A 12,235-nucleotide genomic window follows, 5' to 3' on the forward strand; every position below is an offset into this window, starting at 1 on the left:
TTATCTAGCATGCACTCCTTCAATTCAATCTTAAAACCAAATTATAATTTCTGCCACCATTCAAGCAGGAAACGCTCATCCAAGATGCCCATTACGTTAGAAGAATCAACAGCTCTGCTAGCTGCACCCACTGGAGGGCTCTTCTTTTTCCACCTGCAATAACTGTGCTTGGTACCAATCACAAACACTCCATCCACCAAAAACCCAGAATTCCCACAAACATCACCCCCAAACAGGCGCTACAATGTTCAGCAGTACCACTGCCCCAAGGAAGTTCTGCTACATCAGCAATTCCTGCCAGAAGATCTCAAAAATATCACTGACATTTTTGCTCATGGGGCGAAGAACTCAGAGGTTCCCACAATACATTAAGAAGTTTCTAATTCTGTAACTGAAGCTGCTAAAACAAAGAAATCTATAGTTTTCCCATACAAGAGCATCTTGTTCATTAAAGGGTAGAGGAGCATTCAGTCAGTGCCTAAACTGCCAGAGGGCAGAAGGGGAGTCACTTGAACAGTAGACTAAGCAATTTGGGCCACGCAAATGACGGAGCAGCAAGGCAGCCTTCCACTTACAGCTCCGAAGGCACTCCCCTTCGGCAATGACCAGCCACCCTCTTAACTGAGCAGGGAGCTGCTCAGGAAACAAAACGCTACTGACTTACCCCAGCACGCCAACATGCACACGCCAGCTTCAAGAAGCAGGCATCACCAAGCGTTTAAGGGATCTGAGAATGTTTTTTTAATAAATCAAAGCTGTCTTTTAATATAGCAGGCTATCCACAGTTAAATAATTCACTTGAATACAATTTCCCACAGCCTTTCAATAAGGGATAAGGTAAATATCATTTAATCCTCATAACGCAGCTGAGAACAGTTACAAACACGTGCAAATATCACAGGAGGGTGAAGAAAAAAATCCCAAACCAGAAACCTAGCTTAGATTAGTCTTTATACAGAAACACCCTCCAGCTTTACTGGACTACTGAAACAGTCTTTGATCAGAAATCCAATATGCTGATATAATGAGACAAGTAATATTAAGAGAGTAATATATTAATATTATGCTACAGAACAGAAGTTAACTTTCTTCTCAATAGTAGTCTCCACCCAATACCATAAATTCAAAAAGACAACTTGAAGACAAATTACTACAGTTCCAAAGGATTTTTGGAAACAAACTGTCAAGGATCTACAGTAAGTAAAAATCTATCATAACCTCAGACTAGACAGAAGTTGCACTGGTGACAAGAATCAAACATTGCTTATGAACTTTGCGGCAGACTAGCCAGAAAGCTCCCTGGCTTTTGTATCTCATGGGAGACCTATGAAAAAGTTTCAAGTTTGAAGTGTGCAGTTTCACTGTGTTCGCACGAAAGCGCCAAACTGTAATTTTTCCTAATTTCAGCAGGTTAACTGAACTTGCTGATCATCCTTTCTCGAGTTGGCACAACACATTAGTGTCAACACAGGTCTGAAAAACAAGTCAACTGGGGAAGCCAGAGGAGGGGGCCGCCCGCTGGGGCTTCTGGCACTCAGGAAGCACAGATAATCTTTGAGCATTTTGCAAGAAGCATGTTATCTAAATGTGACTCTTAAATGTGACTCCTGAAACAGCAGCTACCAGAGCTGATTTTTAAGAGCTGATCAGTTTTTACAGAAGTGAATTTACACAAGTGAAATCGGGAATTTTTTTTTTTTTTTTTAGAGCAGGCGTATCAGAATACCCACACAGTTATCACCAACACGTAGTTCTTACACCTAAGAGGACTAGAAGCTTCTCGGAAGTGGAATTCTGCAGCAGATTCCATGGGACTCAAACACAAAGGCATGACTGCAACAGACACTAGCATGCAATGATAGTGGCAAAACAGAAAATTACCTCTCCTTTCTCCTGAAGCCTCTTCTGCACGTCTGGGACAGGTACGTCTAAATAAATGACCAAGTGCGGTGGTAGGAATTCACTGATGCTGACCTCTTTGATCTCCTTGTAATGAGCAAGACCTGTACAAAAAACAAATACAATGAGATCTAGTGGCAGCAAAACTTAACCCAAATGATGAACAAGTGCAAAGTAACAGCATTAAAATTATAACATCAGGTGAAGAATCTGTAACTATTTCTTCAGTGTTTTTTTCCCCCCTGTTTAGTAAACACACTTTATTTACAAATAAATCATATCCTGATTTGTAGTCTCCTCTTCTTGGCTGATATACCAAGCTGAACAGTAGGCTTTTCCTCAAATAGGATTCAGCAAGTTTTCAGGATTAAGAAAAATAAAAATCTTCAGGAAACAGAAAGCAAACTAAGGAGCTACAAGGACTGAGATCTAAGAATCTTTAACATACCTGTTACATCAAAAGGAGAATTTATTTCTGACTTCACTTTAGTTTTCTCTATTGTTTAGAGCCAGCCTCTCAAAACACCAAGGAGGGACAGCAACACTCATGTCACCTGAGGTCACTCATGTCACCAGCTGGCTGGGGCTGCCTTCTGTTAGCCGCAGCCTCACACAAAAAATAAACAGCCCTGTCTCACCACAAAGGTCAGACTGCAGCCAAGGTGGCACTGCAAAATGTCACATGCTACAAGAAGAGTAATGATACTTTGCAAGAAGCGATGTATTTCCCACTAAGGGCAAAAACTCAAAGATAAGGCATGCCTTTGCCCTGTCCTTTGATGCACAGACAAGATCACGCTGGGATAAAGCAAGTATTTTAGAGGAGATCAGTAACCTGGGTTCAGGGGGCATACTTAGTACTACTGAACAGCTACGCAGTTGCTCTGTTCTCTATTCTCAACAGCAGACCTTCACTCCAAAACCGCGATGACCAGATTCCACCTTACCGTGTGCAACTGGAAGACCTCCACATACAGAAAAATTCATCTGAGAGGAGCCAGCCAGTTCTGTGCAACTGAATTCTTCTACCACATTAACACCTTAAAGCATTCTTTAGGTACCACTTTGATGATTAGGAATCCAGGCAAGTTCAGGGGAAGCATTTATTCAACATTTAAGTGATGTGAATGGCACTATAAATAGTTCCGTTTAACAAAGCTCAAGTGCAAGCTTTCCTCACTAAGGCTCCTTGTTTTAGCTAGAAACGTAGTACCACGCTTTCAAATTCAAAGTTTGAGAAAAATTTAAAGCCTACTATGCTTGGCATCACAGTGAAAAGCAGCAGACAGCATTTCTAATCAAGGAGTTTGCTGTTAAGGATTTTGGTGCACCTGGTTATTTGTTGACTGAATTTTATATTAAACTGTAGGTTGCTGAGCTTCATTTGCAAACCAGTAAGACGAAGTTCATTTTAACCAGCTCTCAAACTCATTCAGCACAAAGCTACAACTTACAGTGGGTGTTAAGCAAATTGAGACTTCCTAAATCTAAGCCAAATCAGGCAAGACAGCAGAAACACAAAGGCATTCAGGGAAACAAGTACCTTTACCTCAGGAGTAGCCTAAATGCTTGATTTGCTAAGAACAGGCGGAAATAAGTTTCCAGCTTTAGCCTTTGCTTTACAGCTGCTCTCTATAGACTTCCACACTTCTGTGGAGCTTTAAGACCACGCAACCTGCTCCGGAGTGTGACTACCTTCACAGCTGAAAAGGATTTTACTGAACTTTTTAAGTAGAACTTGTATTTCCATTTGTGCCCTTCACCTTCAAAGGTGGTGATCACCCTGCCTTGACCTGCTGACAACACTCCTCTTCATGCAGCACGCAGGATGCTGGCGGCCGTCTTCTTCCAAAGAAGCACGTTGCTGGCTTACGTTCAACTAGGTGTCCAACAAGACCCCCAGGTCCTCCTCCACAAAACTACCTCCCAGACATTTTGCTCCCAGCATATACTGGTGCTTGCAGTTACCCACTCCCAGGTGCAGCAGAACTTTGCACTCCCTTTTGTTTAGCTCCATGAGGTTACCATCCAGCCACTTCTCCAGCCTGTCTGTCCAGGTCCCCCTGAATAGCACCAAATGCGTATGGTGTCAACCACTCCCCCCACCAGAATTTTGCATCACCTGCATGACTGCCGAGGCCATACTCTGACCTGTCACCATACATTTTGAACCCAGTTTAAACCCTATCTGGCCTCCCTGGGATATACCACTACTGACTGGCCCCCAGCCGAACCTCACACTGCTGATCACTAAGCCTTGAGTCCAGCACTTCAGCCAGTTTTCAGTCCACAGGACTGCCCACATACATAGTCTATACATCATCGGTTTGTCAGCGAGGAGGTTATGAGATACAGCATTGAAAGCCTTGCTCAACTCAAGATAAACAGCATCCATTGCTCTCCCCTTGTCCACCAAGCTAGCCGCCTTTGAGGAGCTAACAATCCAGTGGTTACACACAGCTTCCCTTTCATAAAACTATAATAATTATTCTCAGTCACCATTACATCCTTAATATGTTTGGAAATAGCTTACAGAAGGAATTGCTCAATCACCTTTCTACAGATCAAGCTGAGGCTAACTGGCCTGTAGTTTCCTGGATCCTCCTACTCCCCTTTCTTGAAGGCAAGAATGGCATTTTACATTCTCCGAGATTTAAAAGGGAACTGGTCATTTAAGTAGGCCAAATCCTGGTAACCCTTAATTCACCTCTCACCTAATGCTGCAAGATCAAGGTCTGCCTGAAGGACATCTAGTCTTCATAAGCATGCTCACACACATTTCCAGGGAGTCTCTGGCTGGCAAGACACAAGTAAGCAATACAAAGAATATATCTTCTTTAACACATATGCAGAACTGAAGCCTTGAAGAAAGGCTGGCAAGTAGCACGCATTGAGGTTGGTCTTCAATGCAAGGAACACCAAAATGCCAAGTACCTCATGAACAACTACAAGTATTTAAAGAGGTCAATCTTTCCAACAGGTTATTATTATTTTTTAATACTAACTATCACACTTCTTGATGAGATTATGGCAAAATAACTTTTTGCATGCAAGTAACTTACATCGTTTGTGGATATAGCCTTGTTTAAACATGGCATCCAAAAACACAAAGTCACTGTAGGGAGAACGCTCCATCACCACACCTTGTCCTGCAATTGAAAGTAGATTGCAATCATGCAAGGCTCAAGAAAGACTCTTGGCAGCAATATTCAAAATTAAAGACAGTGATATTCTTATAGGAAAACCTTCAGAAATTTGACTAAAAGATTTAAAAAAAAAAAAAAAGCAAGAATTTTCTGTTTGCACAAACATAGTGCATGCGTATTCTAAAAATGCATGTCTAATACACAAATTCTTGTTCTGTGCCTTCACTACAGTAACTAAGTATTACCATATTTGAACACCTCAGTTACACTTGTGTTTGGCACACTTTCTAGAATTCACACCCTTTCTCCCCTTTACTACCTTTATTGATGATTTGGATGAGGGAATTGAGCGCACCCTCAGTAAGTTCGCAGAGGACACCAAGATGGGGGAAGTGTTGATCTGCCAGAGGGTAGGAAGGCCCCGCAGAGGAACCTGGACAGGATGGGTCAATGGGCAGAGGCCAACGGGGTGAGGTTCAACATGGCTAAGTGCTGGGTCCTGCACTTTGGCCACAACAACCCCATGCAGCACTAAAGGCTTGGGGCAGAGCAGCTCAAAAGCTGTGTAGAGGAAAAGGACCTGGGGGTGCTGACTGATGCTCTCCTGAACATGAGCTGGCAGTGTTCCCAGGTGGCCAAGAAGGCCAGCGGCATCCTGGCTTGTATCAGGAATAGTGCAGCCAGCAGGACCAGGGAGGTGATCATCCCCTTGTACTCAGCCCTGGTGAGGCTGCACCGCAAGTACTGTGTTCAGTTTTGGGCCCCTCGCTACAAGAAGGACATTGAGGCCCTGGAGCGTGTCCATAGAAGGGCTATGAAGCTGGCGAGGGGTCTGGAACACTAGTCCTATGAGGTGAGGGACTGGAGTTGTTTAGTCTGGAGAAGAGGAGGCTCAGAGGAGACCTTACTGCTCTCTAGAACTACCTGAAAGGAAATTTTCTTCTCACTGGTTACTAGTGATAGAACCAGAGGGAATGGCCTCAAGTTGCACAAGGGGAGGTTCAGGTCGAAAATGAGGAGACATTTCTTCTCAGAAAGAGCAGTCAGGCATTGGAATGGGTTGCCCAGGGAGGTGGTGGCGTCACCGTCCCTTGGGGTGTTTAAGGAAAGGTTGGACGTGATGCTTAGGGACATGGTTTAGTGGGTGACAGTGGTGGTAGGGGATGGTTGGACCAGATAACCTTGGAGGTCTTTTCCAACCCTTATGATTCTATAATTTACATTTTTTTTGGAAAACTCTTTTATTAAAGCACAAGCAACAGGTAAGTCAGTGTTGAATGAGAAAAGCTTTTCACACCAGAAACATTCTGGAATTATAGCAATACCACCATAAAACAGTATTTATGGAAATCAAAATGACTGAACAAAAAATGCCATCAGCAACAAAGTACAGGGAGAGTTTTAAAAATGGCTGTAGAATTCACAGCTGTCTCAGCATGCTTAAGATAGCCATTTTAATAGACATTGCCCAATTACAATTAATAAAACTGGTAATTGATAACCAATATGCATTCCTTTCGCTAGAAATGATACAAGATGCTGTTCTAACACAAAATACGCAAGGTATTTTTCTAAATGGACTGTTAACCCATGCTCACTAAGAGGGTCTCCATTTCAAAAATGTGTACGCTAGCAAAATACTTCAAAACAGCTTAGCTATCTCAAGGTCAGAGCTTTCACTCAAGTTAATATAAAAATGAAATTTATTTACTGTAAAATCTAACCTGTGGACAGCAGATGTTCCAATGCATCAGCATACTGTAAAACACGGTTACCAAACAGCCAAGACTGCAGTCTGTATGAGTGTCCATCAGGGCATTTTGGATCGTTGTAAAATCTCTCAAGGTTACAGAAACCATTAAATTTCTCATCCAGCAATGTTCCGTCTCCTGTGATTCTGTTTAGATAATGGATATCTGCTTCTGGGAAGTATTTCATTCCTGACAGAAAAGAAGAAACCCCAAACAGAACACCAAAGTAAGTTTTGTTTCTTTACAAGAAGCATCTCCTTGTCAGTTCATTTAAGTACATATGTCTGCTTTAATCTATACTTGAAAACAGCTCAAAATCCTATGGCCAGCCACCTCAGAGAAGGGGGACAAATCATAGTTATTAGGTTTTATTATTGCTCCACCTCCACGATGAGAGGTGAGCTATCAGTTTCAGCAGAACTTTTCTTTGCTACCAGTCCTCTATTCAACATGATGCTGAGTCCACACACACAGAAAACACCACCTACAAACCTCTTAATGTGCTCAGTGACCTAGGAGCTCAGGTGAGCAAAATGACCTCATTAGAACTAAAATCTCATTCACAACAAACAATACCTATTCACTCCACAGATATGACAAGCGCCCTGTCCTCATCTCAAAACTCACCAACATTTGATTCTGCCTTTATCTAGACACCCTTCACATTAACTGTAGCATTACCTAATAATTTCCTAGTCAAGAATTGCTGTTTTGGTGAACTAAATTCCTTCACACAGGAATTACAATTACACTATTACATTATATTAAATATTACAAAGAAAATAAGATGTACCTAATTTTTCCGCTAGTTGTTGTGCGAGCTTGCCCTTCCCAGAACATAAGCTGCCCTCCACTGTAAAGATTTTGCTATATTCAGTGAACTTTTTAGAAGTTCTGTCTCCCAATATGTAAGCCAGCCAGCCATACTGCAAATTCCGCATAGGGCTGATGTGAATTCTTGCCTGAAAGAAAACACAGCAATAAAATTAACAGATTATGTCACTCTTAGCCAAATGAGGCATGCTGAAAGAATAGATTTTTCAGACCTGCGCAGGCAGGAAGATAAGTACACACATCTAACACAAGGAATTTTCATACAGCGCAGTGAGCAATGCTGTTGCAGCTCAGCAGCAGAAGCAGTACGTAGGCTGAAAAACTATTCACAAAATGCAATACTGATAAGCCAGAAAACATGAAACAAATCCCAGTGTGTTTAAAGCTTGAGGCAGGGGAGCTCTGCCAAGGGCTCTTGTCTGAATCTAAGGAACTGGTGAAGGTTCCCTGACTTACTGAAGGCCACAGACACTTGACATGCCCTGCATTCACAAGTGAGATCCTACAGCAGGTTTTTGGTTGCATTTTTGTTCATTGTTGGGTAGAGATTAGCATTAGACCTTCTCCCAGCCTCTCAGGGAAGAAACAGCTGCAGCACTGCACGAGACAGCTCCCGAAGGTAAAGGTGCACAGAAACATGCACCTGGCCTGCGGGAGCTGCCTGCGGTACGCTGCCAACCTCCGCTCAGCCAAGCACAGGGCGGCCCGCAGACCTCAGTGAGAGCCGAACAAGCCTCCCTCAGGGCACAGCAACCACACAAAGCTTTTAATTTCACTCGGGATCTCCCCACTCGCGCCCCGAGGCCACCCTGCCGTGCTGAAGGTCACCGGGTCACCCCGCAGCCACATCTCCTCAGCCCCATCCCCACGTCCTGCTTCCCCCCCCCTCCCCGCACCCCGGGCACAGCGGCTGCCCCTGCCCCCATGCGCCATGCATGCCCTACACCTCCCTGCCCTACATGCCATACATGCCCTAGGTGCCCTACGTGCGCCCGCCCCGGCGCCCCACCGCCTCTGGCAGCCTCGGGGCAGCCGGAGCCGAAGCGACACCGCAAGGCGAGGCCCCTGCGGCCGCGGACCCCCGCCCCGGCCCCGCTCACCGCCGGCAGGACGGAGCTCCGCAGGCGGCCACGGGCAGCGGCGGCGGCCGCCGGGCCCAAGCGGGCCCGCCACAAGGACATGGCGGCACCGACCAGACGCGGGTCGCCACGAAATGGCGTCACGGCCCAGCCTCCGCTTCAGCTCCGCCCCAGGGCTAGCGGTGCCGTCCCCGGTTTTAAAGTTGAAGGGACAGCATCAGGTTGTGCCGGGGAGGTTTGGGTTGGATGCCGGGACGGGTTTCTTCATGGAGAGGGAGCTCAGGCATCGGAAGGGGGTGCCCAGGAAGGCGGTGGCGTCCCCGTCCCTGAGGTGTTTAAGGGAGGTGTGGATGTGGCACTGCGGGACGTGGCTTGGTGGTGGGACTTGGTCCACGGCTGGGACAGGGGCTGCGAGAGAAGACAGGACACCTAAAGCGGGCACACAGGGCAGGAGAAGACCCGCCCTGGACACCCCATGCTCAGTGCTCCAGGAAAGCCACCCTCGTGCCCATAGAGCAGGCAGAATGCCACTGCTGCTCTTGGAGGTTTTGCTGATCCTTGCCACAAGATGGGGCAGGGTAATGGTGAAGGAAAGCAGCTTTCCCTCTAACAGCCACCTTGGCTTGTCTCCCTATCGCTGCGATGTACTGGGCATCATCTGGGTTGGGTTTATTTTGTGTCCCGTGTTTGTGAACAGGAACACCTGATAAACTGCTCCACTTTGAGAAGCATCCGGAGCAAATCTGCTTTGCAAATAAAAAGATCAGGCAGCCCAGCCATTGGGACCTTCAGAATTGGTAAAGAAAGATGAAACTGCACAGAAAGCTCTGAATAAATGGAAGACTGGTTTTCAAACACTCGGCTCTTGGCTGAGCTTTGAGATCTTGGAAAGATCTCGATGAAACGAATGTGGCAGAAATAAGAAGGATCAAAGAAATTGGGGGGGTGGGAGGGGGGAGCAAGAGGGACTGCTGTGCCCCGCACCAGGCATCCCCTATTGTCCAGCCCTGCTAGGCTCATGGCTCGGGTCCATCCCCTCATCCCCTCGCTTTGTCTGGGTTTCTGCACCCCATCACTGTTTAGTCTTCATCACTGGCTCCCACTCCAGCTCCCCACCCAGCCTCTTCTTGACTCCCTACCTCTGTCCCAGCCCCACAGGCCCATGCCGTGTCCCTGCCATGGCTCCATGTCACCCTGACACAGCCTGATGGTGACCCACAGCACCTAAAGAACTTCAGAAGAGAGGGATGTGAGCGGAATGGCTGCCAGGGCCCTGCCAGCACCAGTGGGTATTAATGGCCCTGACCAACTTCACCTGGGACCTCCACCCCCTGCTTGTGGCATTTTGGGTTCTGTTTAAGGTCAGTTCCAGGCAGGCAGGCTCAATCTTTGGTTTTATCTTTGTGTCTCTCTCTGTCCCTTTCTAAACTTACTGCATGTGGATGGACCTTGGACTTACATTGTAGGTAGACTTGTCCCCAGTCCTGTCTCCCAGATAGACCTTGGACCAATGCTGCCACCTTGTCTCTCGTTCAGCCTCCATCCGCTGCTCCTGGGCTCCCCCAGGCTGAACCTTACTCCTCAGCTCACCTTGTCCAGGGCTATCAGCAGAGGCTGCCTGTGCAACCACTGCCACCTCACTTGCATGCTGTGGGGCTGTGCTCCATCAGGGACAGCACCTGCAGCTCCTGCCTCATCCTACCCCCCCAGGACAGCCCCACTGTCATGCTCTCCTCACTCTCAGGTAGTGGGGATACTCTGGCACTGAATGGCCAAAAATCATTGCCCCAATGAGATCTGGTAACAGACTTTTGTCCCTCCTAGCTATTGTGCAAATGGCCGTGGGAAGTCCTGACACCTGAGATCATGATCTTTCTGGAAGAGCATAATAGCCAGCATCTCTCCTTTCACACATCACCTGTTCCCAGCCCTGTGTTTGCAGGACAGATGGAATGGTATAAATCCACAAACACTTATTTCTGCCCATTGCTTTGACAGAGCCACGCCAACAAGTTTTGCAGTTGGCCACCAGAGAAATCCTGGACCCAAGGAAGTGCACTTTTTGGCCAGCATCTCAAAGCTTCCCTGGATGCAGGTGAGCCCAGATGAACAGCCCAGTGACATCCTGTATTGGATGCTAACTCAGTTAGGGCCATCCAAATGGCTTTTACAGGACAGCTCAGCAGGTGTGTGTTAACACTTTGCCATCCAGGAGATTCCCTGTGGTCCCATCCTATGGACCTGGGCAAGCGCTGTCAGAGAGATCACGCTCTCCATTTCCCAACTTCTTCCAGGCCAGAAAGTGAGCAGGAAATAGCAGCTCTGGAGGGGTCACTGAAAAGTACAGATAATGTTTCTGCTTTGGGCTTTTTGCTGTTTTAGGCTTGAAAAATGTGCAGCGCCCCAAGGCTGACTGCCTTTCAGGAAATGCCTTATAAAGCATGTTTGCTTACAGCTGCTGTAGGTCCTGCTCCATCTCTGGAACCAGTTCCACTCCCACTGGGTGTAAAGAGGTAAATCAAGTGCTTTTGCACAGAGGAAAACTGGCGGCAGGTGTAGGACAGCAACATAGAGCTGCTTTGGAAATGTGCTGGGGTTTGTAGGAGCTGGGGAGGAGAAATCTGGGAGGAGAACATCAGGGCAAAGAGTGGGTAGAGGGGTTTGGCTGCACCAGAGACCATGTCTGGGCTTCCCAGACCTGGGTTTGCCCCACAGGCTCGGAGCGACTGCCTTGGCTGCCACTGAGGCACCCGAGAGCCAGGCAGCCAAGGCTGCTGCTGGCTGTGCCACCTTCCCCTGCTGCTTCCCTTCCCCACCTGAGGAAGGTTCTGAAGAGTATTTTCCAGGGCTGAGCTGGATCTTTGCATTCTTAAAAAGAGTGTGGTGTGGGTAAATTATCAGGTCTCTGTATATGGTCTAGCAAGGTCATGAACAGATGGATTAACGTACTTCCCATCGAACTGACATCAGCTCTGCTGACCTGGGAGGTTTCTGATACCATTAGCTACTTCTGCTTTGCCCCTTGGCAAGAAGTGATCGTGTTTCATTTCAAGAATTTATCCCTGGAATTTGCAACTGGCTTTTAAAATAAAAATAATAATAAAAATAAGAAATCTGGGTCTGGCTTCGTACCCTTAACAGCTCTGCCTGTAACATGCTGGCAAGTCAGGCAAATCTTTCCATCAGGAGAGTAGGAAAATCTCTGCAGAGGCTGTGAGCAGCCCAGCAGTGGAGGCGGTAGGTGGGCCAGGATGCTGATGGGGTGACCAGGGCTGTCTCTGGGGGACTGCCACCCTGTGCTCCTCTGTCCACGTGTGGGAATAGGGGAACTGTTCCACAGTGTCTGCAGATGAAATTCTGCCCGACTGGTGCTGGAAACTCTGCCATTCATCACCAATGTCCTAACTGGGGTGTGAGTGGTGAGGTGGCTGTGTTTGGTGGTGCTAGGAGTTACTTGTCCTGGGGAGGATGGCAGGAGGCTGTGAAGGGTTCAAAGGTGTCTTGCGGGACTGAGCAATAAAATAGC

At 46.9% G+C, this 12,235-nt stretch overlaps 1 protein-coding gene and 1 long non-coding RNA gene across 2 annotated transcripts in view; both read right to left on the reverse strand.

Moving 5' to 3' along the window:
• NDUFA10 (NADH:ubiquinone oxidoreductase subunit A10) overlaps nt 1-8,884 on the reverse strand; it is a 45,760-nt gene extending 36,876 nt beyond the window's left edge. The window contains exons 1-5 of the mRNA XM_040561217.1: nt 8,731-8,884; nt 7,590-7,758; nt 6,770-6,985; nt 4,962-5,048; nt 1,882-2,003 (exon numbers count right to left, since the gene is read on the reverse strand). Of these exons, the coding sequence (XP_040417151.1) occupies nt 1,882-2,003; nt 4,962-5,048; nt 6,770-6,985; nt 7,590-7,758; nt 8,731-8,811 (675 nt within the window). The 5' untranslated portion in view covers nt 8,812-8,884. The remainder of the gene's footprint in view (nt 1-1,881; nt 2,004-4,961; nt 5,049-6,769; nt 6,986-7,589; nt 7,759-8,730) is intronic.
• Nucleotides 2,127-3,171, reverse strand: LOC121072067. Its single transcript, XR_005820986.1, has 3 exons — nt 3,155-3,171; nt 2,348-2,415; nt 2,127-2,237 (listed from the first exon to the last, which is right to left on the reverse strand). It is a non-coding gene; the product is annotated as an uncharacterized LOC121072067 (long non-coding RNA).
• Nucleotides 8,885-12,235: the final 3,351 nt, after the last annotated feature.

Source organism: Cygnus olor, chromosome 6 (genome assembly GCF_009769625.2).
Source record: "Cygnus olor isolate bCygOlo1 chromosome 6, bCygOlo1.pri.v2, whole genome shotgun sequence".
In the NCBI taxonomy this organism is placed as follows: domain Eukaryota; kingdom Metazoa; phylum Chordata; class Aves; order Anseriformes; family Anatidae; genus Cygnus; species Cygnus olor.